The sequence below is a fragment of the Gekko japonicus genome, unplaced genomic scaffold (assembly GCF_001447785.1).
Source record: "Gekko japonicus isolate JY-2015 unplaced genomic scaffold, Gekko_japonicus_V1.1 scaffold257, whole genome shotgun sequence".
In the NCBI taxonomy this organism is placed as follows: Eukaryota; Metazoa; Chordata; class Lepidosauria; order Squamata; family Gekkonidae; genus Gekko; species Gekko japonicus.
In genome coordinates this window covers 427,669-451,817 of record NW_015171509.1, presented here as the reverse complement: position 1 = coordinate 451,817, position 24,149 = coordinate 427,669, and the positions used below count along the sequence as shown (strand labels likewise).

The 24,149-nt window shown below is 42.5% G+C and overlaps 1 protein-coding gene across 2 annotated transcripts; it reads right to left on the bottom strand.

Annotated features, from left to right (window-relative positions):
• Positions 1-65: 65 nt before the first annotated feature.
• SLC25A46 (solute carrier family 25 member 46) lies at positions 66-18,848 on the bottom strand. 2 transcript variants are annotated; one of them, XM_015419332.1, is made up of 8 exons: positions 18,512-18,848; positions 16,905-16,947; positions 14,737-14,794; positions 14,410-14,487; positions 13,033-13,133; positions 6,868-6,924; positions 6,119-6,176; positions 66-2,158 (listed from the first exon to the last, which is right to left on the bottom strand). In XM_015419332.1, the coding sequence occupies exons 1-8, from the start codon at positions 18,747-18,749 to the stop codon at positions 1,580-1,582; spliced, it is 1,212 nt and encodes a 403-aa protein (XP_015274818.1). In that variant the 5' UTR covers positions 18,750-18,848; the 3' UTR covers positions 66-1,579. The 2 variants fall into 2 exon arrangements, with proteins under 2 accessions (XP_015274818.1, XP_015274820.1); XM_015419334.1 differs by having other exon boundaries at positions 16,905-16,942; positions 18,512-18,642.
• Between the last annotated feature and the right edge of the window lie 5,301 nt (positions 18,849-24,149).

Genomic DNA, 24,149 nt, shown 5'->3' with positions numbered 1-24,149 from the left:
ATCTAAGTGTTTATAACATTCACACAAAGTATAAGCAAAGCAATTGTTCTTTAATGCAACTCGGGCACACGTTTGATTTGTGACAAAACTGGTCAATGACTTTGTTTACAGCCATTTGTAAACAAAAGCTTCTGTACATGAAGTCTGAATTTGCACATTAATTTACTGGATTCACACAGATACACCAAGTCTCTTATATAATACATGTTCATTTATAAGAAAGCCAGGAGCTTCCCAAAGGTTGTTTTAGCATGCTAGTGTATTGTAAACACATCTTTCTAAACACCTCCATTATATCAAGCATTGACACAGAAGCAAAACAGGACATTTAGTGATCAGAATTAGTACTTACAAAGCCTAATCCTTGGTTTTTAGACAGCGAATAAAGTCCAGTGTTTTACATTAAAACAGGCAGCAGAGCTCTGCTCTATAGCCCACCTGCTCTAGAAAAATAAAGAAAGGATATTAATGACTAAAACCACAAATCAAGGCTGTGCTAGTAAGTGAAATGTCACCAAATTCAGTCACGGGTCTTTCAGAGGAACTTCAGCATTGGTAGTTTAAAAAATCGACCACATGAGAGGCTAGTGAGTCCTTTTATAATTCAGTGAAATTTGGAAATAAACTCTAATGAAAGGCCTATGACTGTATACACAGACCATACAGTATTTCTTGTGAGAATGCAGCTATTTTAGGACACATTTACATGAAAGCAAGTCCATTAGATTTCAACAGTACTTCCCACCACATATTCTAAGGGACCAATTGCTCAATTTTTGCTCAATTTTTACTCTTTATGCCATTTTGCTTAAGCCTTGCATTTCTGTTAATGTTCCCCTCCTAACGCTAAACTTGGGGAGCATCTGTACCTAAGATTCTTATCCCTTTTTTCTTATTAAGTTTAATCACTGACATTTTCCTTTAGAAAAAGTGACACAGCAATTTAGCTGCTTTTTGACTTCACATGGTGTTCTTCAGAAAAATGTGAAATCATTATCATGCTGCTATACCAATAGAAATCCAATATTGATGTTCTTGACTATAACAATGTTAAAAAAAATACTGGGACTTTAATCCTTTTGGACAGCAGCTACATGAAAAAACAAACAACACACGGGTAAGCATTGACAAAATTCATTCTACCCAGTTTTTGAAAGCATCCACATACAGTCAAAGTAATTCTCATTTGAAGCCACAGGCAGAAACTAAATAGTAATCAATTGTGCAACTGCCTCAGAAAAGGCATTTTGGGGGACGTACAGCTGTACTTTTGTATAGGTACCATTCATTTCAAATGGAATTTATGCTGACAAAACTGCTGGTACGATTGTTTGAAGCTATATCAGTAACCATCTACAAATCATACCTTCTACACAATAGAGATTTTAAAATATTTTCTCATCAGATATTTCAACATTTCAAAAGCCATCTTTCATTTTCCTCTGATTAGGTACTGTGTAAAGGACATAGGAGAACTTGTGTCTCTATTTACAAAACTATCACTGTGAATTCTAATCTCTCAGATTTCATTTGCTTATCGGTTCAATGTGAATTTTCAAGGGGCATTATCTATTAGCCCTTAAGAAACATTCTGAAGCAGTGTGGAATAAATAATTTTAGTGAGTTGTAACAAAGCTACATGTAATGTATACTGTACAACCACAGCCCCAAACCCTTTGTAAAATCCCAATATGCCTTCTTCACACTTTATTGTATTGATGCAGTCTCTCATTCCTTCATACTGGGTATTGATGGGGAGAACTTCATACCCAAGGTCTGTATTGTCAATGATGGTGCGGGTCCCTTGAATGTGAAGGCGGTGTAAGACTGTCTCCAATGGGTACAGCATGACATCAGCACAAAGGCTAGCAGCAAAGCTAGCAATAAGTTCTGGAAAATAAGCATCCAGCATGTTTTGTACAGAACTGGTGCCCTCTGTTGTGAGGCTAGAAGAATTTTCCTTTTTCAGAAGCACAAGGACTATTTTCTGGACAATGGAACTAATGATGTAATGCATAATTCCATGCAGAACAGTAGGAAAGGTCAGTGCCAGAAGAGGGAGCAGCCGTTTGCTATGGGGCACTCCAAAACCCATTGCTCGGCCTATGCCCTCTTTTAGGCAATCTAAAATTCCAGGATTATCCCGAATTATTTCACTCTGCAAGAAAGAATATTTACAATCAGTAGGCATTCATACACATTGGTGTGATAACCATGAGATATTTAAACAAATTTAGTTTGATTATCTATAGTGAACATTATATGTACTTATATAACCAAATCCTAACAAAACCAATCAAGCCTGTAGAGCAGTTACAAGCAGTGTTCTCGCTAAGCTGAGTTAGTGTGAGCTAGCTCACAGTTCTTTAGCCTCCTGCTCACACATTTTTGTCTTAGCTCGGGGAGGATGGCTCCAGAGCAGTCTAATCTATGCAGTAACCAAATCGCTTGCTCCCAACTTTAATGCCAGTAGCTCACAAAATAGAATTTTTGCTCACAAGACTCCACAGCTTAGAGGGAACATTGGTTACAAGTAACCATTTTAGAAAACAATTTTCACATTCATGTGTCTAGTATATCCTTACTTCGCCCTTCTTCCTGAGAGCTCAGAGCAGCTTACATGGACCTTCCTTCTTTTATCCTCACACAACAATCCTAGCTGCCTCCACACAGCGATAATTCTCCGTGTAGCTTTCATTGCCATTGTGAATGCAGAGGCATTTACAGTGGCAACAGATAATCTATGCAGCAGTTTTCTGGTACTTTCCATGCATCACCCCCCTGTGGCCACCATCCCCCTGGAGGGCTTTTTGGAAGATTAAAAAAGGGTATTTACTTATTGTTATTATGCAACAACCATTTAGATACTAGTTCCTCTGAGCTCCCATTTTTCACTTTAAGAAGATCAGCCTCTAGCTCCCCTTGTTGTAAAGATGTATCTCTACAATGAAGAGGGCTAGAGACTTTTAAAAAATAATGGAAGCGGGGAACTTAGGCTAACTGGTGGACAGATTGTAGATAAATCAGTCTGTCACCTCTAGGCTGCTACATTTTAGGCCAACACTGTAGCCCCTAAACCACATTGGCCATCTAATAGTCCCATAAAAACTGCCGAACTCATTTCATTTCCCATCACTATCTGTGGCTGTTATACATACAATAAAAGGACCTGCAGGGAAGAGAAATGTCCTACCTTGCAAGTCCTCACTTCCATCCTTTTGCTGTATCTCCAGTTTTCACACACACCCCACTCTGTCTCTCCCCACTTATCTTTCTGCTGCTTGATCTACCTGTCCTGCTTGTTCACTTGCTCAGTTATGTTTCCCCGTGCCTGCTGTCTTCAGCTCCCAGTTTTCCCCACCACTCCTCATGGTTCATGCTTCCTCACACCTCCACCCCTGGCAGCTGTGGAAGACTGGGGTGGTGTGAGAAGGCACCAATATATATTTTTGGTGGGAAAATCCTCCACTCAGTGCAGTGCCACTGTCCTCTTGAAGTTAGGGTGTACTGGTTTGGGATTAATTGAGGACTACCACCCATACCACACTTCCCTGCTACACCAAACACGGCTGCAAAAGAGGCCAAAAATATTTATCTACTGGCCTGTCAGTACTTGGTGCTATTTACAACTAGCCATCCCCTGAGGAAAACAATGATGGAACTTTGGAGGCATACATTAGTTCCATTAGTTCCTTTCCTTGGTAACACCCCTGGTTAATGTTGTTTGCCCTGGATTAACCATGAAGGAAAACAGATTTTTAAAACAAAAACCAGTTTTATTACTGTGGGAAGGGAAAGTAAACTATGGATGTTTTAAGATCAATTTTAGATAAATGTCACTTATGCAGAAAATGAAATGTGTACAGGTATCTGTAACAAAACGTATTTATGAATGGAGAGAATGATAGTAATTGTCAGACTGCTTCTGACTGTAAGAGCTGTTAAGTTTTCCCACAGGTTTCTTAACTTTTTGGAGCCTTTTAAATGCAGACCTTAGTCTTCAAATATACCAGAAACACTACGTACAAGAACCTTAAACCAGTGTGGGCCACGCCAGGCTATCACACTAAACAGTCATCTTCCCACGAAGGCAGAAATAAAGCCCTAACCTAATGGACTTCTAAACAGCTTTTTTCCCTCTGCCCATTCCCCCATCACAATTGTTCCAAAGGCCTTGATTGGCTGATGCTGGCTTTCTCTACCAGACCACCAGGGTACAAAGGGGATTGGCAGATGGGAAAACAGGGACAGACTTGACTCCGTTTGTCACAGCAGCCTGTTCTCCCTCACAAGCCCCTTGCTACCTCCATGACTTCTCCTTTCCTTCCTGCTTCTCCCCCTTCTTATCTATACACTATTAGCCACCCGTGGCCACCATCTGTGGATATCTAAATCCATGGATCGGGGCACCATGGAGGCGAAAGAGATTTTCCTGCACACTCGGGGCACTCCCCAGGTTTGCAGAAAAATCTGATTTAAAAAAAAAATACACAGGGGGGTTTAAATCCCCTGCAAAGTAAAACAGCATTCTCTGTGCATGCACAGAGAACACACTTGCCTCCAGCTGCAGCTGTGGTGGCTCTGGGTTCAGCCGTGGTGGCCCAAGGGGGTCGCACAGCCCAAGGCCCTGCTGATCCCAGAAAAAGCCACCTCAGCCCAGCCCGATGGTGGAGGTCAGCATCCTCACTGACTCCAGCTGGAGTAGATGCTGGGAGCCACGCCAGGCCTGGCTGCCACAGTGTACATCAGAAGCTGCCCCAGGCTTGGTTATGGCAGTGGTGCCATGGCGGCAGCAGATGCTGGAAGCTGCTCCAGCTTCAGAGTGGCTCTTAGATACCACTGCCACCACGACTGGGCTCCAAGGTGAGGCTTGGACATGACAACTCAACCATGGGGAGGGATGGGATACCCCCCCACACACATGAGTTTTGGAGGCCCTCCTTTGTCTCCTATTGTTGAGTGCAGTTTGGGGTCTGCTCATACGGAGACATCATTTTTACAGTTTTTAACCCCTCCCCATTGTAGTTACTAAATGTTATGGACTTTTCTGCAAATGTATAAACTATCCCTTTGTTGCCCTGCTTTGTGGACTTTTCATCTGCACAGGGACAGGGAGGGGGAGAGAAATCTGTGGCTGGCTATTAGATATAAATTGCAGACTTTGACGTATATATGCATGGAAAATCACATACACCGCCTTCTCCGACAAAACCTCCTATGGGTTATTTAAACACTCTCATATCAGCAGCCATGCCATATTGCTAAGTAGGCAGCATATTTCATTTTATCCCCTTATCTTTTCACTCCTCATGTGAGAAAGATCCAAAAGAAACCATGAAGTTCAAAACTAAAATGGGATGATTTTTCATATATGTAGCAGAAAAACTCACAGAACATTTCAAAAGCATGAAGTCATGCAGGGCACAGTAGTACTCACTATGGATGCTGCCATAAAACAGTTTGTTTAACCTTAACATGGCACTGATTTTACTTAGCATTGTGTCTTTTGATCTTGTTAGTACTTTAAAGGGTCATGTGCGCCCCCAAGTGGTTTGCAATTGCTTAAACTGAAATACAGCAGATTTACCTGAAATAAAAGACTAGGTTTTTCCCCTAGGAGTGCCATTAAGAAACAGAGGGGGTCATCTTAAATTCAAATAAAAGTTACAGATATGTATAGTAATAAACTTTTTGTGTATTATTATTATTTATATGAGGGTCATCTTACATTTAGGGTTATTTTCCTTTCAGGAAAATACAATACCAGCTGCACCGTGAAACACAACTTGTGTTACTCTTTTTTAGCCTTCCTGAAATAGACTAACTTCATGTTTAAGTCCCAAGCACAGCCAGTTAAATATATTAGTGAAATCAGTTTTCTAGATTCATGATACAACCTGGCATTCATTGCTAAGATAAGAATTTTTTTGTAAAAATGGTCAGTAATAAGACTCATGATTATGCTGTTTACCTAAATAATTTGGAAATGGCAGCAACCCTCCTCTTTCAAACTGGGGCAATGTATTCCACACAGTATACAAAGCTGCAACTTTGTACGCTAGGACACTTTCAACCTGAATAGTGACACGATGGCACACAGAAGCATTATTAAACTTACCTGCACCGTTTCAATCAGACTTGCAGAATAAAAAGGCATTGCTATCACACAAGTCATTCTAAAGGAATAAGAAAGTACAGTTCAGATTGTGACAATGACATCGGCCACTTACTGTGTTATCAAACAGTGCAGTCAAGGAGCCAATTAAGCAGAGATATTTTGATTTAAGCTAATTTAGCCTGTTTTGAATTAAATTGGTTTACATCTAAATTGTATGGATTAGTGTGAGGATTGTGTTTCCTTAGCATTCCACTTCTAAAATACTCCTGATAGTAATGTTATTTATATTAGCACCCAAGATTATACCTTACTATTTACAAATACTTATAATACTACTTTTCAATTTAATACTACTTTTCAATCTGTGTTACCAAACATGTCAAAATGGGCTGCTCTTTTTTTAAAACAATCACTGCTTATGTACATTTTAGTAAATTCAGTTCTATTAATTAATTAATACAAGTCATACAGAACTGTGAATTCAGCTATAAAGGCCCCAGTTCTAGAAGCCAAATGCTCTAACACAAATGCAATAGCTTAAATGTAACCCTTAAATACCTGGAGCAATGACAGATTTCTATGCACAAAAGAAAGGGGATTAGACAAAAGCTTGCCGAATGTGTAGATGTTATGCTATAGATCTCTTAAGTGTTTAATCTTTAATTTTGTCTGTTAGAGATAATGAACAGTTGTTTTTTGGTACCTATTTTCAGAAAGTAGGATAAAAGGAGTGCACCAGCTTTACCTACCCTTTCAGCAAAAGATGTCCTCCTATTTGTCGAAGACTCCATTTATATGAAAGCTCTCTGAAAATCAAAGCAGCAATTGCTTATCAAGTTTCACTAAAATAAAGTCCAGAATAGTACAAAAGACACTGCTTTGTACCTTATAACAGGAATTTACACAAACTCCAGTAGAGCAGTTACAGTCGAAAAGTAGGGACATTTCCCTCCCCCTATACACACTTTGCTTCAGTACTGTGGAATGCATTTACATGCACGTAATATCCCCAGGCACAAAAGAGAACAGAGATGATGAGCCTTCTTGTTTTGTTTGCAAGAAGCATTTTAATGGACTACCACTTCAGAACTTTTGGCTCAGAAAATTTAATGTACTTTGATAAAAGACCAAGCTGAAACCCATAGTAGCATTTTTATTGGTCCACACTGTTGTTGAGTATTAATAAAATGGTGCAGCTTCAAAATGGGCTTGTAAATTCCTCAGAACCAGGAGATATTAGGGAGTGAGGACAAGAAGGAAATATGGTTTCAGTAAAATTCAGTAATGGTATTTTGTTTCTTGCCCTGACCTGGACAGCCCAGGCTAGCCCAATATCATCAGGTCTCGAAGGCTAAGCAGGGCTGGCCCTGGTTAGTATTTGGTGGTGGGTTTTTTAACATTTTTTATTGCTTTTAAACTCTACACACTACAAAGGATAAAGGTAAGGGATATTCTAAACTAAAATACAGAGTAAGCAAGGATCATATAACAATCTATACGTCAATTTCTCGGTATTCCCTATTATTTAGTTTTTAAAATGGAGATTAGCTATTAATATTGTAAATTCAAACAAATACAAGCATAATTAGCCATAGTGAGTGCATCTTAGTATTGGTGTAGTGGTTAAGGGCATGGACTCTAATCTTGGAGAAACAGGTTTGATTCCCCACTCCTCCACTTGCACCTGGCTGGATGACCTTGGGCAAGCCGTAGTTCTGATAAGAGCTGTTCTTGAAAAAGAGCAGTTTCTGTCAGAGCTCTCTCAGCTCCACCTACCTCACAGGTTGTGGGGAGGGGAAGGGAAAGGAGTTTGTAAGCCGCTCTGAGACATCTTTGGGTAGTGAAGGGCGGGATATAAATCCAATCTCTTCTTCTTCTTCTTCTTCTTCAAATATTAATAAAAAACCCCAATATATTCAGAGTTAAACTATTTTTCGGTTTTCTTTCCTCTACGTTTGTTTTTTATCAAAGGGCAGCTTAATTTTAACAGGTTTAGGAGCTGCTACTCCTAATTCTGATTCAGAATCCAGAGTTCCTTCTGAAGAACTAAACGATGAGCTACTACTGCTTCTGGATCCATGTTCGCTGTTATCTTCTACAATGTTATTGTCCTCTGCTTTTCCTTTTTCTTCCGCTGAACTTTGGTGCTGTTCCAAAAGTGCTTTTGGTTTTGTGACAAAGTCAATCTTTTCTTTTTTCTCTTTAAAGTTGAAGATAAGTCCTTCTGGTATTATCCAACTGTAGGGAGTGGAGTTTTTCGGGAGAAATAGTGTGAGGTTTCTATATAGCTTCCTCCTCTTTCTCACCAACCTTCCCAGTCCTCAGTGCTAAACAGTCAGTTCCCAACTGTTTCTGTACAACTGACACTATCCAATGAAATCTGTTTAAGCAACCTGGCACTCAAAGGGTCTCTGGCTCTGGGAACATTAACCCTTCACTGTCCATCACATGTTTATAGCACTTATGAGCTTTCAAAGTACAGTCCGTCACAACCCCCTTCTGACTGGTCAATGTGCCCATCACCTGCTGACTTATTCTCTCTGAAACTGGAAGTCAGTAAAGTGGTAGAATACTGAGTAAGCACCTTCTGAACCAAGCAACTAATTCAGATTCAGTATAACAATCTTAGTTTAAAAATGGGGAGTTATTTGATTAGCTGCCACCTGAAAATGCATCCCTTACCACCATCTGATCTCAAAGTATCATTGCCAAGTCAATGAATATTTTCAAAATAGAACAGGCAAAATATTTTAGCAATCCTGAATAGTACATCTAGTAATCACTAGAGATCTACTTAATGGCTAAAATGTCTCAACTTAATAGTCAGAGACAGTGGCTACAGACACTGGCTGTTTAAGGTCCAAGTTTTCACTCTGAAGCACTGGGACGTAACAGTTGTTAATTTCAGCAGTACAGAAATCAAACTTGGAGGTGCATCAATAGGTACTCCCTCTGCACACAGCCAGTTATGGTTCACAAGGTAGATAGCTGATTAAAACTGAGATTACAATGTCATTTAGCTTCAATAGGTATCAGTGATAAATACCCTTTAAAAGAAGGGTTTGCTAATGAGACTGCCTCTCCCCTTCTGCTAACTCGGGGGGGGGGGGCTGAATTGGTAGAACATTTCAGTTAAAGCATAGTAGATTTTTTCCAAAATCTTTCGAAGAGCTGTTCTGAAAACAGACAAGAAGATGGAACAACTGTCCGACTTGGTATACAGCAGATTCATATGATTGTGAGGCCTTCCTCCTAGCAAGTGATGATCCCGAAGAAAAAGGGTACTGGGACTGTGCTCCTCCTTCCCAGCTCCTGTTGTATTTGCAGATGTCTCAGATGCTGGGTGGGGGATAATCTGCTTTCTTTGGGAAAGGGAAAAACCACTGTTTGTGCATGGGTTAGTTATGTACAAGACTTACCTTTGTGAATCAAACACTACTTGCTGGGCCAGTGATAGTGACATTGGGGGGGGGGCTGCAACAGGGAGTAGACCTGCTTTTAGACCACAATAGGAGTTTTGGGAGTGCTATATTTCTCCATGGGCAAAGGGTGGACAGAAGGTCTCAAAGGTGAAATTATAAAGGAAGCCCTCCTGCCAGGAATCGGCATGTTTCCCTGCACTGCAAAGATAAACCACTCAGGTGGAAGGGCTGGCTACTCCATACTTACTTTAATAATGTAGGGTGAGGAATTTAATCCCTCCCTGCTGTTTATAAAGAGCTTAGACTCAGAAGTCAGCACTGGAACTGAACCTTTTATCACAGCACTGTAGAGAATAAAGATGGTTTCCTGAAGGTAAAAATGAAAAAGGTGTCCTTTTTCCTTTCCCTTCATTAAATACCCTTCATTAAATACCCTCAGCTGGCGTGGCAGTTGGTTCCCTTCCTCGACCGTGGCGACTTGGCCACAGTGATCCATGCGACAGTCACCTCGAGGTTAGACTACTGCAACGCTCTCTACATGGGGCTGCCTTTGTCGCAAATCTGGAAGCTGCAGCTGGTGTAGAATGCTGCGGCCAGGCTGTTGATGGGTCTTCCTAGTCGGGACCACATCCGGCCTGTGCTGAAAGCACTGCACTGGCTACCGATAGCATACCGGATTCGCTTCAAAGTGCTGGTTCTTACCTTTAAAGCCCTATATAGCCTGGGTCCAACATACCTAAGAGACCACCTTTTCCTATATGTTTCCCTGCGAGCACTACGGCCGGGGACGCAACATCTTCTGACGATGCCAGGCCCCAAGGAGGCCAGGCTGGCTGCTACCAGGGCCAGAGCTTTTTCGGTGGCGGCTCCTACCTGGTGGAACGAGCTCCCGGAGAAGATCCGGGCCCTGCGGGACCTTGCACAGTTCCGCAGGGCCTGCAAGATGGAGCTCTTCCACAAGGTGTTTGAGTAGGAGCCGCCACTATTGTACCATCACTATGTTACCATCATGCGCATCTGGCTCTGGGAAGAGAGATCGACAGTGTCACGTGGAACTGACAGCATTGATTGGGTCTTTGAGACCAGTTGAGACGTCATCTTTATGGAAGATCATTCTGGAACATCTAGAGCACTTATTATATTGTAATACTGTAGTAATTATTTTATATGGTTTTATGTGTTGGCTTATGCCTATTTGTGAGCCGCCCTGAGCCCGCGTTTGTGGGGAGGGCGGGCTATAAATTGAATTTATAAATAAATAAATGAAAAGATAAAGATGCCTCAGAGCCCCAATAGGATTTTAAAAGCCCCTGCAAAGCCATCCGAGGCAGACAGCTTTCCTCTCCCTTCTCCTGACAATCAAGGAAGCAAAGAACAATGTCTCTTTCAGTGACATGGAGGTTTGGGGAACATGAAGACACACATGAAGCTGCCTTATACTGAGTCAGACTGCTGGCCTATTAAGGTCAGTACTGCTTACACTGAATGGCAGAAGCAGTCCAGAAAGTCACAGACATATTTGACATCACCTAAACCTGATCCTTTTAACTTGAGAAGCAAGGAATTGAACCTTGAATGCTTTATCACTGAACCCTGACCCCAGACCTAACATCTCACTGCTTGGCAAAACTTTCCAAGGCTGTAGAGATTCTAACTCTTCGCTCAGTTTGAGAGATGAGTGGGGATCTTGATTCCCCCCATCCAGGCTGTAGGTAAGGAAGCCTCAGCTTAATGGCCACCACAGAAAGTGTCAGTTTGTGCTTGCACAATCTACTGTCTGTATCCTATGGTGACAATGAGGAAGAATGGGTATTTGCTTGCCTGTCTGGGTTTTTTGCCAGGTATGCTGAAATCTTCCTCTGGAGATTTTACTGATCTTGTGATCAGCACAGTAGTCCATCTGCATAACTACGTAACGTTCAAGGATAAATGCTGGTAAACTTCAAAGCAGGGCTCCACAACCTGGTGTCCGCTGACACCTTTCGTAGTGCCTGCCAAGTGTTCTTAGAAAGTGGGTGGGACCAGGTGGGGCTTCTGATTGGCCACTGGAGATCTGATGGGCTGTGCAGATTAAAATAACATTGTTTCAGCAGCAACTGGTTTTATTTTTTCACACTCCTTTTTCTCCAGTATATTTTTAATTATTCTTCTTTATCTGCTACACTTGGGTTTCCTCTTTGTGTGTGGCTCCACCTCCAACAGAGGGCATTTTATGGTTGCCCCCATCACCCAGTGTCAGAAGCCCAGAACTGCCCATAGGCTCAAGAAATCGGGGACCCCTGCTTCAAAGGATTACCTGGGGAGAGGGACACTTTGGGAAACCTCCAAGACAGTCTAAAGTCTCAGGGGTTTGAGTAAGCTAGTTTTCCCTCCCCTTTTTTCCTTTAAAAGATGCTCAGCTGCTATCAACATTCTTTCCCTTCTGTCATCATAACATTGGGAGGCGGGATTTATACCATATTTATCTGCATGCGGAGGCTCCTAACTTGTTAAGAAGTCTGTGGATACCTTCTTGTGCTGCTTTTGTCATAAAGGCCTGCCAATTTACTAACAGATAATAATGATCATAGAGGAAGACTCAAAAGAATACTGGAAAATAGGGGAAGCAAGGGCAAGAACGCCACAAAACATACTCCAATCTGGTCTGCAAACTCTTCTTTTTAGTCCAAAAAAATCTTGCATCTGATTTCAGTATCTTTGGTTTTTGTTACCTCTACAATAATTGACATGCTGCCTGTACAGTTTCTTTTACAATATATTGCTTTGCCATAGTGACTAGTTTTTGAAGAAAGTGACATGACATAGTGCAAAAAAAAAGTAAGATCACTTTTGATCCACGTACTAGTGGATGCAAACATGCAGTATAAAGCTATTCACAGAGTGTGTTGGAAGATGTCAGGACCCAATATGCATCTAACAAAGAGGTCTAGGTGACCTAACCAAAAGTGTATAAAATCAATAGCTGGCAGTGATATAGAACACATTTGCTATATAGGAAGCCAGTAGTTTAGCTCTGTATATGGCAGTGTCGTATTATCATAGAAGCTTTTTCTTTCCCTACCATTTCATAAAACTTCTAAAGATGTCATCTACATAACCTACTCATTGTTATCACTGAGCCTACAGTCTTTCAATATGTCAGAGACTGAAACCCTCTGCAGAAAATACACTGGTGTTCAAATCACACAGAGCAGGAGCCAACCAGAAGGGCTCCTCTCTATGTTAACAGATGCTGTACCTGTATGGAAAATCCACGCATCGGCCTCTTCACATGATAATGGAGATCACACATACTGCACTCTGAAGCATGTGGTCAGTGAAATTGTGTGAACAGAACATCAAGGGTAACATATATAGAGCGCTATCATAGAGTATTTACACACATGCAAGATACGTACTCATACACAGTGAAGCTTTTTGTGTACACTTCTGAAACCTTTTCAAAGGAATACTAACAAATACAAAAGCATAAGAAAGGTGAACTGAGAATACCTTGGCAATGGTGTGAATTCACTGAGGATCCCTTCTGCTCCAAGGGTTATGCCTTGAACAACGAAAGTGCTTCCCATTCCTTTCCAAAGAGCTTTGGGGCCCTGTAATGTATGATATTCAGTTATATGCAACTTGAATCAGGTCTTAAGTTCAGTCCTCTCTAAAGGGTTAATTTATTTATTTATTATTTATTATTTTCGATTTATATCCCACCTTGCCTGCACAGGCAGGCTCAAGGTGGTGTACAATTAAAAACAATAAAACACACTGCATAAATGCAATCCAATAAAAAATCCACATAAAACAATATACAAGTAAAATGCAGATCAGTATAGATGCTGTACAGGCCATCATCCGTAAGTGTTCTTAATGCTCGTTCATCAGTGGTGGCTCCTAATCGAAGGCCTGGTGGAAGAGCTCCATTTTACAGGCCCTGCGGAATTGCAAGAGGTCCTGCAGGGCCCTGATGTCTTCCGGGAGCTCATTCCACTAGTGTGGAGCCACCACTGAGAAGGCCCTAGCTCTGGTGATGGCTAGGGGGCATCTACAGTTTGAGGCTGAATGGATCCTTCAAGTCTGAAAAATGTGAGGTTCAAAGAATGTTTGCCAACATGTCCAGACTTGTCTTGCATGGGGATGGAATATGAACCCATTTCCAAAATTGCAATACAGTTCAATTTGAGTATTTCCATGTGACTATAAACATATGGGAAGCTTTGACAGAGCACAAACACAGGGCTTTTGCCTGCTCCGACAATATAACACAACAATTCAGGTTGCAAACACTGGTTTCCTTGGGGGTCACTTTAACCCCCCAATTCCAAAAGTGGTGTAAAACCCCCAAATCAACAAATGTCTATAGATATAAGTTATGGAGAGAAATTTCAGTTTTTGCTGTTTGCTCCACCTTCCTATAAAATGGAGATGATAGGTGTTGGTCCATCTATTTATACATGGGAACAGTGCTAAAATCATTTTTCAATATTTGTTGGGGTCATTAGAACCCTAATTATGATTATGCATAGGACTTTAATTTTCAAGCCAAGTCTATTGGGAGCCAGAATGGCCCATTGACCCTTTTGATAAACCTCAAACTTAAAAAAAAAGGCAGTGGGGAGGGAAGAGAAGGAATTCAGGGTGCTGCAGTTCATTGGGGAGGAAGCATAACAGGAGCTTGGTGTCTGTAGAAAGCTTTAGATGGGTAAACCAATTTTTTAAAATGATTTCTGGGGTGTGAAATATCCCCAGTATCTTGGAAGGGTTAAAACATAAAACCATTGGAGAAAACAGGCTTAGAGCAGTGAACAACTAGTATGCTTTCACCATGCATGTATTTTATGTAAGGAAAATTACTGTTGTTTGATACGAAACACTAACCTGGGCTTTATTGATGCTATACATTATGTTAATAATAGTAAACGGAGTGAGATGATAGTTCCTGGCATGATAATTAACCTGTAAAAAGAATATACTAGATTATAAAAAGCTGTACCATCGTACATCATCATTTCTGCCACTGTTCATCAATAACACCCTGATCATTTCCCTAAAAATCATTACCATCAAAGTACTATCCAGATACTGTACCACTTTTAACTACAATAAAGAATATCAGTTGTCAAACCAATACAGTATTTTAAATGTAATGAAAGTTCAGTATTAAAAGTGATAGACAAATGTGATACAGTAATTTGAATTACTTACCTGGCACTGCCGACGCAGAACAATACAAGGATGGGCCAACACATTCTCTGTAAACAAACTTCGGAAAAATGATTTCAAAATTTATTGACATTTCACTAATTCTTACACAAATCTATCTTTTCCTTTACTAAACTACACTATTTTAATAAGCTTTAGACATCTCAAAATTAAAGTTATTTAGTACAGTAACTTGCACACTAGTAAGAATTAAAATGTTAAGCTTTACAAACTATTAAAACAACTCAGAGACCACTTCATGTTAAATGCCATCTTCATAATGATTTCTAATACTTATGAGTTGCCTCTTTATTGAAGCACTGCAGTTAATACCGCAAAATATTAAAGACACCTAAAATATAACAAGCAAGGCAAAATGGCTAACAGTAAAGGCAGCATCCCAACTAATAGCAGCCACATGAGCAGAGAACAGCAGGTTCATAAAATTCTACCTAAAATCAGCATTTTTAAATGAAAATGTCTTTGCTGTCTAGCAGAAAAATCCAAGCTATAGCCAGGTGAATCCTCTTGGAACTAAATTCCACTGTATAAGTTCAAGAACGAGGAAGCCATTGTTTCAGCTTCAGACAGATATTTTGGCAAAGGACAGACAAGTAGGGCCTCTTGCTTAGATCATAGGGTGGAACTTGGTGGTGGGAGTATACAAGACCAAGATCTTGAATTGAGCCGAGATGCCAACACAGGCAAGTCAGTGTTGCTTTTTAGCTCTCCTTTTAAAGCTGCAAAATCCTGTATTAACAATAGTTTTCAAACCATTTTAAGGAGTTGGGATGTGTCACAGTAATATGAACAGTACAGTACTAAAGCACTGACACTCTTCCTCATTACTGCCACCTGAGCATCAAGCAGCAATACAGGATCAAGCAACACTCCTGGGTCACACCTTCTCTTTTGGGGCAGAATAATATCCTAGCCAGCACAGAGGAAAACATTTGCCCTTACTGCTAGATCAGTAAGTCAAATCAAAAGTTTAGCATGCCTGAGATGGCCAACAAGGAACAGTTATATTGGAGCTATGAAGGCCAGATGCAATGGTGGCAAGACCAATGCTCCCTCTAAGCTGTGGAGTCTTGTGAGCAAAAATTCTACTTCGTGAGTTGCTGTGGTGAGCGAGCAATTTGGCTACTGCATAAATTGGTTTGCTCTGGAGCCATCCTTCCTGATCTGAGACAAAAATGTGTGAGCTGGAGGCTAAAAAACTGTGAGCTAGCTCACACTAACTCAGCTTAGAGGGAACACTGGGCAAGACATGTCTCACATTGTGGGTCATATTGCACAACTGTAGAGGTGGCTATGGTAGCAGGGCATTTAGAGTAGAATAGAAATCTGTGTCCTCCTTCAGCAAGCATCTGGTCTTGAAGCATGACTTGGAGAACAACACCTGGGGGAAGGGGTTTTAGTGGCAAGTGTGCTAGGTAGGGAAAATGACCACAGTTCACCAAACCCACTATTCATATTGCATGTCTAGCAAATATACATAGCTTGAGCTTAGCTCCAGTGAATGAAATCTCAGAAACTTGGTTTAATTTGTGACACAGAAATAAATAAGAACCTACTGGCCCCTTATTCAGAAACTGTTTAGCTGTGGAAAGTGCTATGTGTCTCACAGGTTTTTTACAAAATGTAATGCTTCTTTCATTGTACTGGTATATTGCACACACACACACACACACACACACACACCCATGCTGACACAATGTCAGTCAACTGCTTGTTAGACTGAGCAGAAATTACCTACTGCAGCAACGAAGAGGTGGCAAAGGTCCTCACCTCAGGTTTGTGGCAGTTGGTGTTTGTTTCACAATTCATGGCCCCTGAAACCCAAGAGCTAGACTGCCTATTGCCTTGTTTGTTCCACTCTACCATTTCCTACCATCTCCCTGGCTTCTGTGATACAGTTTCACTATATTGTATCTTTCTGGCTGGCTGTATTTCAAATGAACTATTGTATATTCATGTTAGTTTTGGTTATAACTAGAGCTATTATGTTTTTTATTTTAGCAGTTCTACATTATTACTCCTCTGTTTCAATCTTCAGGAATTTCATTTCAGTCTGTAATTGTATGTACTTCTTTAACACGCATGTAGTAATGATTACAGAAAATGCAACATTATCAATGAAACATTTTTATAGACAACAGAGATCTTACCTTGCCAGACCAATCCCAAAGCCTGCAAACCTATTCAACTGTTCTGAAAAATATATACATAAATGCTAATGTTTATTTTAAAAGAAACACCAATAATTAAAAAAAAAATCAAATACTAATACAAACAAATCTTACTAAGTGCTTGGTTTCATAAATTATACCATAGAGCACAGATACATGTAGTTTATGCTTGGCTTTGCATTAGCTTACTAAATGCATACCCATAAGGGTATTTTAAATCGAGAAGCCGATATGCCTTAGATTTCTTGTGTTAGATGAAGCTTCACACTTCATATGTATAAGAAACTAGAGCAAATATTTTTGAATAATAATTTCTCCTTGGTCTTGAAATTTACTATGTGACCTTGAGCCAATCACACACAGTAAGTCTAACCTAACCCCACTTTTACCGTGCTCCAGACTTCATGGAGGAAGAGAGGAATATAAATGTAATAATGACATTATTATTAGTACTAGCACTACCATGAGAAGCTGGCAACAAGCAGCAGAAGACAGCTATTGCCATCATATTCTGGTTTGTTTCCCTCCCCGGAAGCAACTGGTCAGCCACTAGAAAATGAGCTAGACCTTTATGTATGCCAAGAAGGTAGCATTTACATTCAGATGTGGTAAGGTAACTTCTCTTACAGAAACAATCAATCTACTGAAACACTGTTAATGATACCCCCTAAAAATGAACAGTTATTCAGCCAGGCCCAACTTACAAGTCCATTTTAAAACACATAGAACTATTTCAGAGATGTTCATATTTACAGTCCAGATTGTTCAAACATGGTGCTCCGGACCAGTGTTCCCTCTAAGCTGAGTTAGTGTGAGCTAGCTCAGTTTTTTAGCCTCCGGCTCAAACATTTTTGTCTTAGTTTAGGAAGGAGGGCTCCAGAGCAAACTAATTTATGCAGTAGCCAAATTGCTTGCTCACAACTTTAATGAGAGTAGCTCACAAAGTAGATTTTTTGCTCACAGGTCTCCACAGCTTAGAGGGAGCATTGCTCTGGACTGTTTAACGTTTTCCTGCCTTCCAATAAAACAAGTGTATGCTATTCAGGAGCAAAGATAATGCTTCCCCCATAGAAAATAAGTTGCATGGAAGTGCTCAGTTTATTTCTTCTACAATTAACACAAATTATTTTAATAACTCTACACCTATACATGAACACGAAGGGGAAGAAGGCAAGGGACTCACTGAATTACCTGGAACGTTCCAGGGCTCACTGCATGTCAGGAGTTCCTTGTATACCAGTGCCCTGAACCAGAAGGAGCATATCCAAAGGAGAATACTCAAAAACAACAAACACTACGTGGGGTAGGGAATGCACACCCCTGACCAAAAAGCTCCAGAAGTAACAATCTGTACCCCTCTAAAGAAGAAGAGAACGCATTGCAGCTTTTCTAGCTACAATGGTTTACGGTTATCAGGAAAAGTCCCCTAAAACAGGGTCCGCTGGCAAGCTCAATGCTGAGGCTCGGGAGGGGGGGCATCCGGTGCCCTCAAGCCAATCCCCCACCGCAAAGCCTTTTTTGTCCACTTCTGCCACAGGGCAGCTATGCCTACCCAACACTCAGCACTCCCTCCTCCCTTTACGTACCAGAACTGGCGCCGGCGCCTCCAGAATGAGGGTCTTCATTGAGCCCGGTAGCCCCTAGTGGGGTCCCGGCGGGGAACTGCGGGGTTTTCTCCCCCCAGTGCAGGTTGCGGCTACCGGGGATGTCAGGCGGGGTGCTGACCCAGTGGCCTAGGTCCGGCTTGGCCGCGAAGCCCCCCTGCTCCTCGCGGCCACCCCGGTAGCCCAGGCCGTCGAAGCCTTCAGGGCGCCGCGGATGCATCGAGCCGAGCAAAGAGACCCGAACCCCCAACTATTGACAGCAAGACGAAAGACCCAGAGCTGCGCCCTCGGACTCCGCTTCCGGGTTCCAACCAGAAGTAATCCCCATCATCCGGAAGTCCTTCCGTAGCCAAGCAGAGTCACATGATGAGGGCCGGAGGCAGGCGCCTCCCTCTTTCTCCAACCCCCCCCCCCCGGCCTTCCCCCCCCCCCCCCGGGAGATTTTTACCCGGGTTCAGCGACGGTAGAAAAGTTGGTAAGGGCGTGGCTCGCTTCATAGCCCTTCGGCCTTGGAGGAAAAGGTGCACATATAATAACGCTTTGTGGTTGGCAGAGGTCCATGAGATTGTTAACCTAATTTATGTCTGGCATTTCGGGTACACCTCTAGGGGTGACGTCGTAAGAAGGGCTCGGAACATTTTTTAGGGAATCCGCTGTCAAAATCTGCTCCCCGTTACACACGTATCGTCTACAGTGGCGCGCTAATTCCGATTTTCCAAATTTGACATCTGCAGAAAAGTGTCTTAGGTTTTTTTTTTTAACCATAATGTTTTATTTGTTTTAACTGTAAAACAGAGCAATAATGTACTGGTTTTCAAGGTTTACATAGATAACACTCAAAGGTAAATCAGAATTTAGGGTAACTTCTTACAAACGATACAATGCAATCTGTAGGAAAGTGCCTTAGTTACCATATTTTGAAAAGCAAAAAAGAGGACCTATCTCCCCGACTGACTACTTCAAACAAGTGATCACTATGACAAATTTAATTTTAAATGCCCCTACGATTGATTTAAGCTGTGATAATTGCTACTGAATAGGAATATTCTTAATCATCCAACCCCAAAAGAGGACATTTTCACCAGTTTTTTTTTAAAAGAGCCCAAAAGAGGACAGGCCCACAAAAAAGATGATATGTCCTCTAAAAAGAGGACATCTGGTAACCCTGTGGCTCAGTGAAAGGTGTTGGTCGCTTTGATCGTTCCCCCTGTGCCCCATAAAAGGAAGTCATTTGTACATGCTTCACCCGCCACAAGCAATGAATTTGATCTGTTCACTCAGCGGAGCAAAAGAGTGATAGGAAACAGACTCTGAGCAGTGACCAGGAAGAAAACTCCAGTGAATAAAATGGTCTTATTTCTCAGTACGCAATGCATAGAGATGGCACTGAGAGACGCACCTTCCACCGGGACCGGGTACAAGGCGGAGGGGACTACTGTACCTTTAATGACTGTGGCAAAGGGCAGTTCAGCTGATGCAGCCCATGGGCGGTCTGGTCTTTCCACTAAGGTTGCCAGCCTTAGGTTGGGCAATATCTGGATATTTTGGGGGTGGAGCCTGATAAGGTTGGGGTTGCGGGGAGTGGGGTATTAAGCCTAGAGTCAGCCTTCCAAAGTGCCTGTTTTCTCCAGGTGAACTGATCTCTCAGGAGATCTCCAGCCACCACCTGGAGGTTGGCAACCCTACTTCCCATTCGATATTTCCTTTTCTTAGTTCTGATCTTGCTCGGTCTCCACTAGGATTTATTTAGGTTCAGACCAACTCGACACTTCTAGACGATCCGATGGAGCACTTTCAGGGCTGTGGTGTATTCATACTGTTAAAGGCCCCCCCCCTTTATTATTTTAAGTAGATACCATTTTTGTAACACATTACAGGCCACGGATTACTAGAGTGAGCAGATCCATATATCAGTGTTTATCAGGAGCACACAACTGCTGATAAATTTGGCTTCTCTCAACAAGGTTGTCTAGTCTTCAGCGCCTGCTTTAACTCTAGAAAGTACATCAGGCATCAAGAGGTAACCGGCACAACAAAACTGAGCCAAAGAGTTCACCCATTGATAAAAACTGGGCAAAATGTGACGAGGGCGGCGGGGGGGAGGGGGGTTAAACTGCATCTGTCGAGACTGTGACGTGCTGTATGGACGTCCTCTTCTCCCGCTTATGTTATTGTCTCCTTAAACCTCTGTTAACGAACATTACCGGGTAACTCGTCGTCAGGGGACCCGAATAAAGCCAAGTCAATCATCTCCTTCTTTACCAGCTCTCCCCGGAGGGCGACTGCCCTCGCCAAGCAGCGAAGAGCCGCCAGTCCCTCCCTCCCTCTCCCGGTGGAGTCCTGGCCTGGCCGCGTCCTTAGCAACCATCTCAGCAGCGCTAGATCCCCAAAGGAAGGAAGCGGAGCCGGGCCGAGGGTAGGTACAGGGGAGGTCGCTGGCTCTGAGTACAGAAGAGCAGAGAAAAGAGGCTAGATACAGCAACCGTCGGTTAAATTGTAGTGTTTACTCCCCTGATGAGCGATCGATCTCGAGTTGATCGAAAGGGACCGTGGTCTTGGCAGCGGTAGTTGGCAGCGGGTTTGTGGCTTCAGCTCAACCTTAGTTTTAGGAACACTGTAAAGTAACAATATGTTGTTATGTAATGGGATTATGGACACTGATGCAAAACCAAACAAATCTTTTCCTTTCAGTGTATGGTTATGGGAAAAGTGACTACTCTGATCTGTAATGATTGTGATGACAAAACTGGGTGCTTGTTCATAAATTTAATTAATGTAACAGTCTTTAATTAATGTAGAGTATAAAAGGTGATATTGTGCGGGGAAGTATTTTAATATTTTAATTATTTATTGTATTAATGAAATATCGTTTTTATTTTAATGATGAGATGTTGTTACCTGCCCTGAGCCTGCTTGCAGGAAATATGAATAAATAAATAAAGAGGATCTTGGTCCAAATCCTGCTGTAACCTCCCAAGCAAAGGAATACCTCATCCTGTTGTCCCTTGGAACTAAGCCACTTCAGACCTTTCATAGTTCAAAGCACCCAACCAATCTGATTTAATGAATATTAGAGTTTATTAGTGATTATTACTATTTATGGTGTTTGCTTGAAGTTATGTGCTTCAGGCATGTGCATGCTTGCACATCTTTGCTGTCCCCAAATACATATGTGTACACCTTCCCAATATTTTCCCCTTCATAGGTCAGTGGGGTATAAAAATATCCATAAAAGCACTTTTGGGGAAATTGGACTTCCTTTAGTCAAGTATAATATTTACAATTACAAGTACTGGGAAAGTGCTACAAGGAGCAAGTATGTCTGTGTATTGCTGCTTCTACTCCTTTAAATATGTGACAACATTTTACTTATATGGGATAGGTGGAAAATGTCATACAAAAGTACTTTATGGAGAGGATGGGAAATTGAGTTTGATGTTTCCCCTTACATGCTCAAAGGCTAAGGTATTCCTGGAAGTTATGTGTGTGGCACATATTGGTTGCACACGACAAGACAATCAGAGCTCAAGCACATAACTAAGAGCACCCCCCCAGTGATGAGTGCACAAAACATTTGTAATAGTTTTAAGGTTTAAGCTGGGCCTTGTAATTAATTTTAGAATATTTTAAGTTTAATATGAATTCAAAAGGTTCTTCTACCTCCCCCCCCTAAAATATACTGGATTCGAGACGCGTATAGTGACCAGCTCATAGTTTATTAGTGATTTCAGCAAAAACAAGACAACTCTAGCAGGACCAAAGCCCTGCTTAAATTCGTGCACACATTCCCCATGATAGGCTATTTACAGTGCGCCTCCTGGTCTATAGGTTCCTTCCCGGATCCTAGCTATCTATTGTTCTAGGTTTCAAGCTTGGTCATTTACTATCGATAGTAAAAGTACCCAGCACGCAAGATGCGGTTCTGAATGTGCACAGAAGAGACCCTTTTTATTAACAGAATCTCAAAGGAACATTACTAACATACTAACAGAGAATATATGTAACAGGACTAAGAAAAGAAGTTTGGCAACACACAGAAGAAGCCCAATAAGATTAATTGGACACTACTAACAGTTTAATTTACCAGTTTATATATCACTCAGCTTTCTCTTTCTCCCACTGTCTACCCCTCCCTTTTTTTCTTTTAAGCGAAATACCTCCCCTTTTTAGGGGAGCCAATAAAACCTTTATTAAAAAAAAAAAAAGCTTGGTCATTCAATGCCGGGCCCAGGATATAACACCCCTCCCCCCAAAGTTCAGAACCCCCTTAACAAACATAGTCTCTCAAGTAGGCTACTCTGCGTCGTTCGCAGTTCGAGCAACGTGGTTCTGTCAAGGGGTCGGGGTTTCTGGCTCAGGTCCCAACGGAGCATCCGAGGTGCTCGTGGGCATCGGCGCAATCTTGGGGCTGTCCATGGCTGCTTGTTCCGATGTTTCTTCTGGTTGTTCACTAGCTGCGAGTTGCGTGCTGGCTGCTGGGATCCCCCTCTCGCCCTCTGGTTCCTGTAGGTCTGGCAGCTCCGTGTCATCATCATATGGGGTCACTGAGGGCAGACCTGGCTCGGCTGGGAGGAGATGGCGGCGGAGCTGGTCAATGTGCCTCTAAAGTACCTGACCTCTGTCAGTCGACACCTTGTCGGACAGGGGCCCGGTGACTCGGATAACCTTGGCTGGGACCCAGGCAGGGCTGCTGGGAAAGTTCCGGGTGTAGATGGGGTCGCCCGGGAAGAACCCACGGGGTGCTGCTTGGTTCTCGGGGCCTGCATGGTGTTCCGAAGCACAGTCTGGGTGCATTCAGTCTAATCAGGTGGTGAGGCATCGTCCCATGAGGTGTTCCGCTGGGCTGTGGCTGGTGGAGGTGCTTGGTGTCACCCACTGACCGAAAAGGAAGGCCGCGAGCCAGTGATCCCAATCTCCATGGATGATCCACTGGAGGGATTCCTTTGTGGTCCTCACCATCCTTTTGGCCTGGCCATTGGTGGCTGGGTGGAAGGGCACGGATCATATGTGTCTGATTAAATAATGGCTCATGAAGTCTTGGAACTTGCCTGAGGTGAAGGCTGTCCCGTTGTCCATCACAACGGTGTTGGGTAGGCCTTGGGTACAGAAGATCCATTGGAGGGCGTGGATGGCTGCTTTGGACGAGGTGGAAGGGACCGGTACCATTTCTAGCCATTTGGTGTAGGAGTCCACCAAAATGAAGAAGATCTGCCCTTGGAAGGGTCCGCAAAGTCCAGATGTAACCGGGACCATGGTCTTTGGGTGGACTCCCACTGTCATAACGGTGCCCTGGGAAGCTCCAGTCAGGTTTCTTGGCAGGCCTGGCAGCGCTTAACACAGTCCTCGATTTCACTGTCCATGCTGGGCCAAGGTGCGGGAGTAATAGGCCACGGAAACCTCTCTGCCATCAGGTAACTGGTGTCTGAAGACAGCTCCTACCCTGTACGGGGACGCGTCGCAGGCAGGGATGACGGGCAGCGCTTCGTCGAAGTGTGCCAGGATGGCGTTCAAGGTGAGCAGCTCCTTGATGGCCTGGAATGCTGTGGCTTGCTTCTGGCCCCAGATCCAAGGGGCCCCTTTGTCGAGAAGCCAGTGCAGCGCTCCACGATCACTGCTTTGT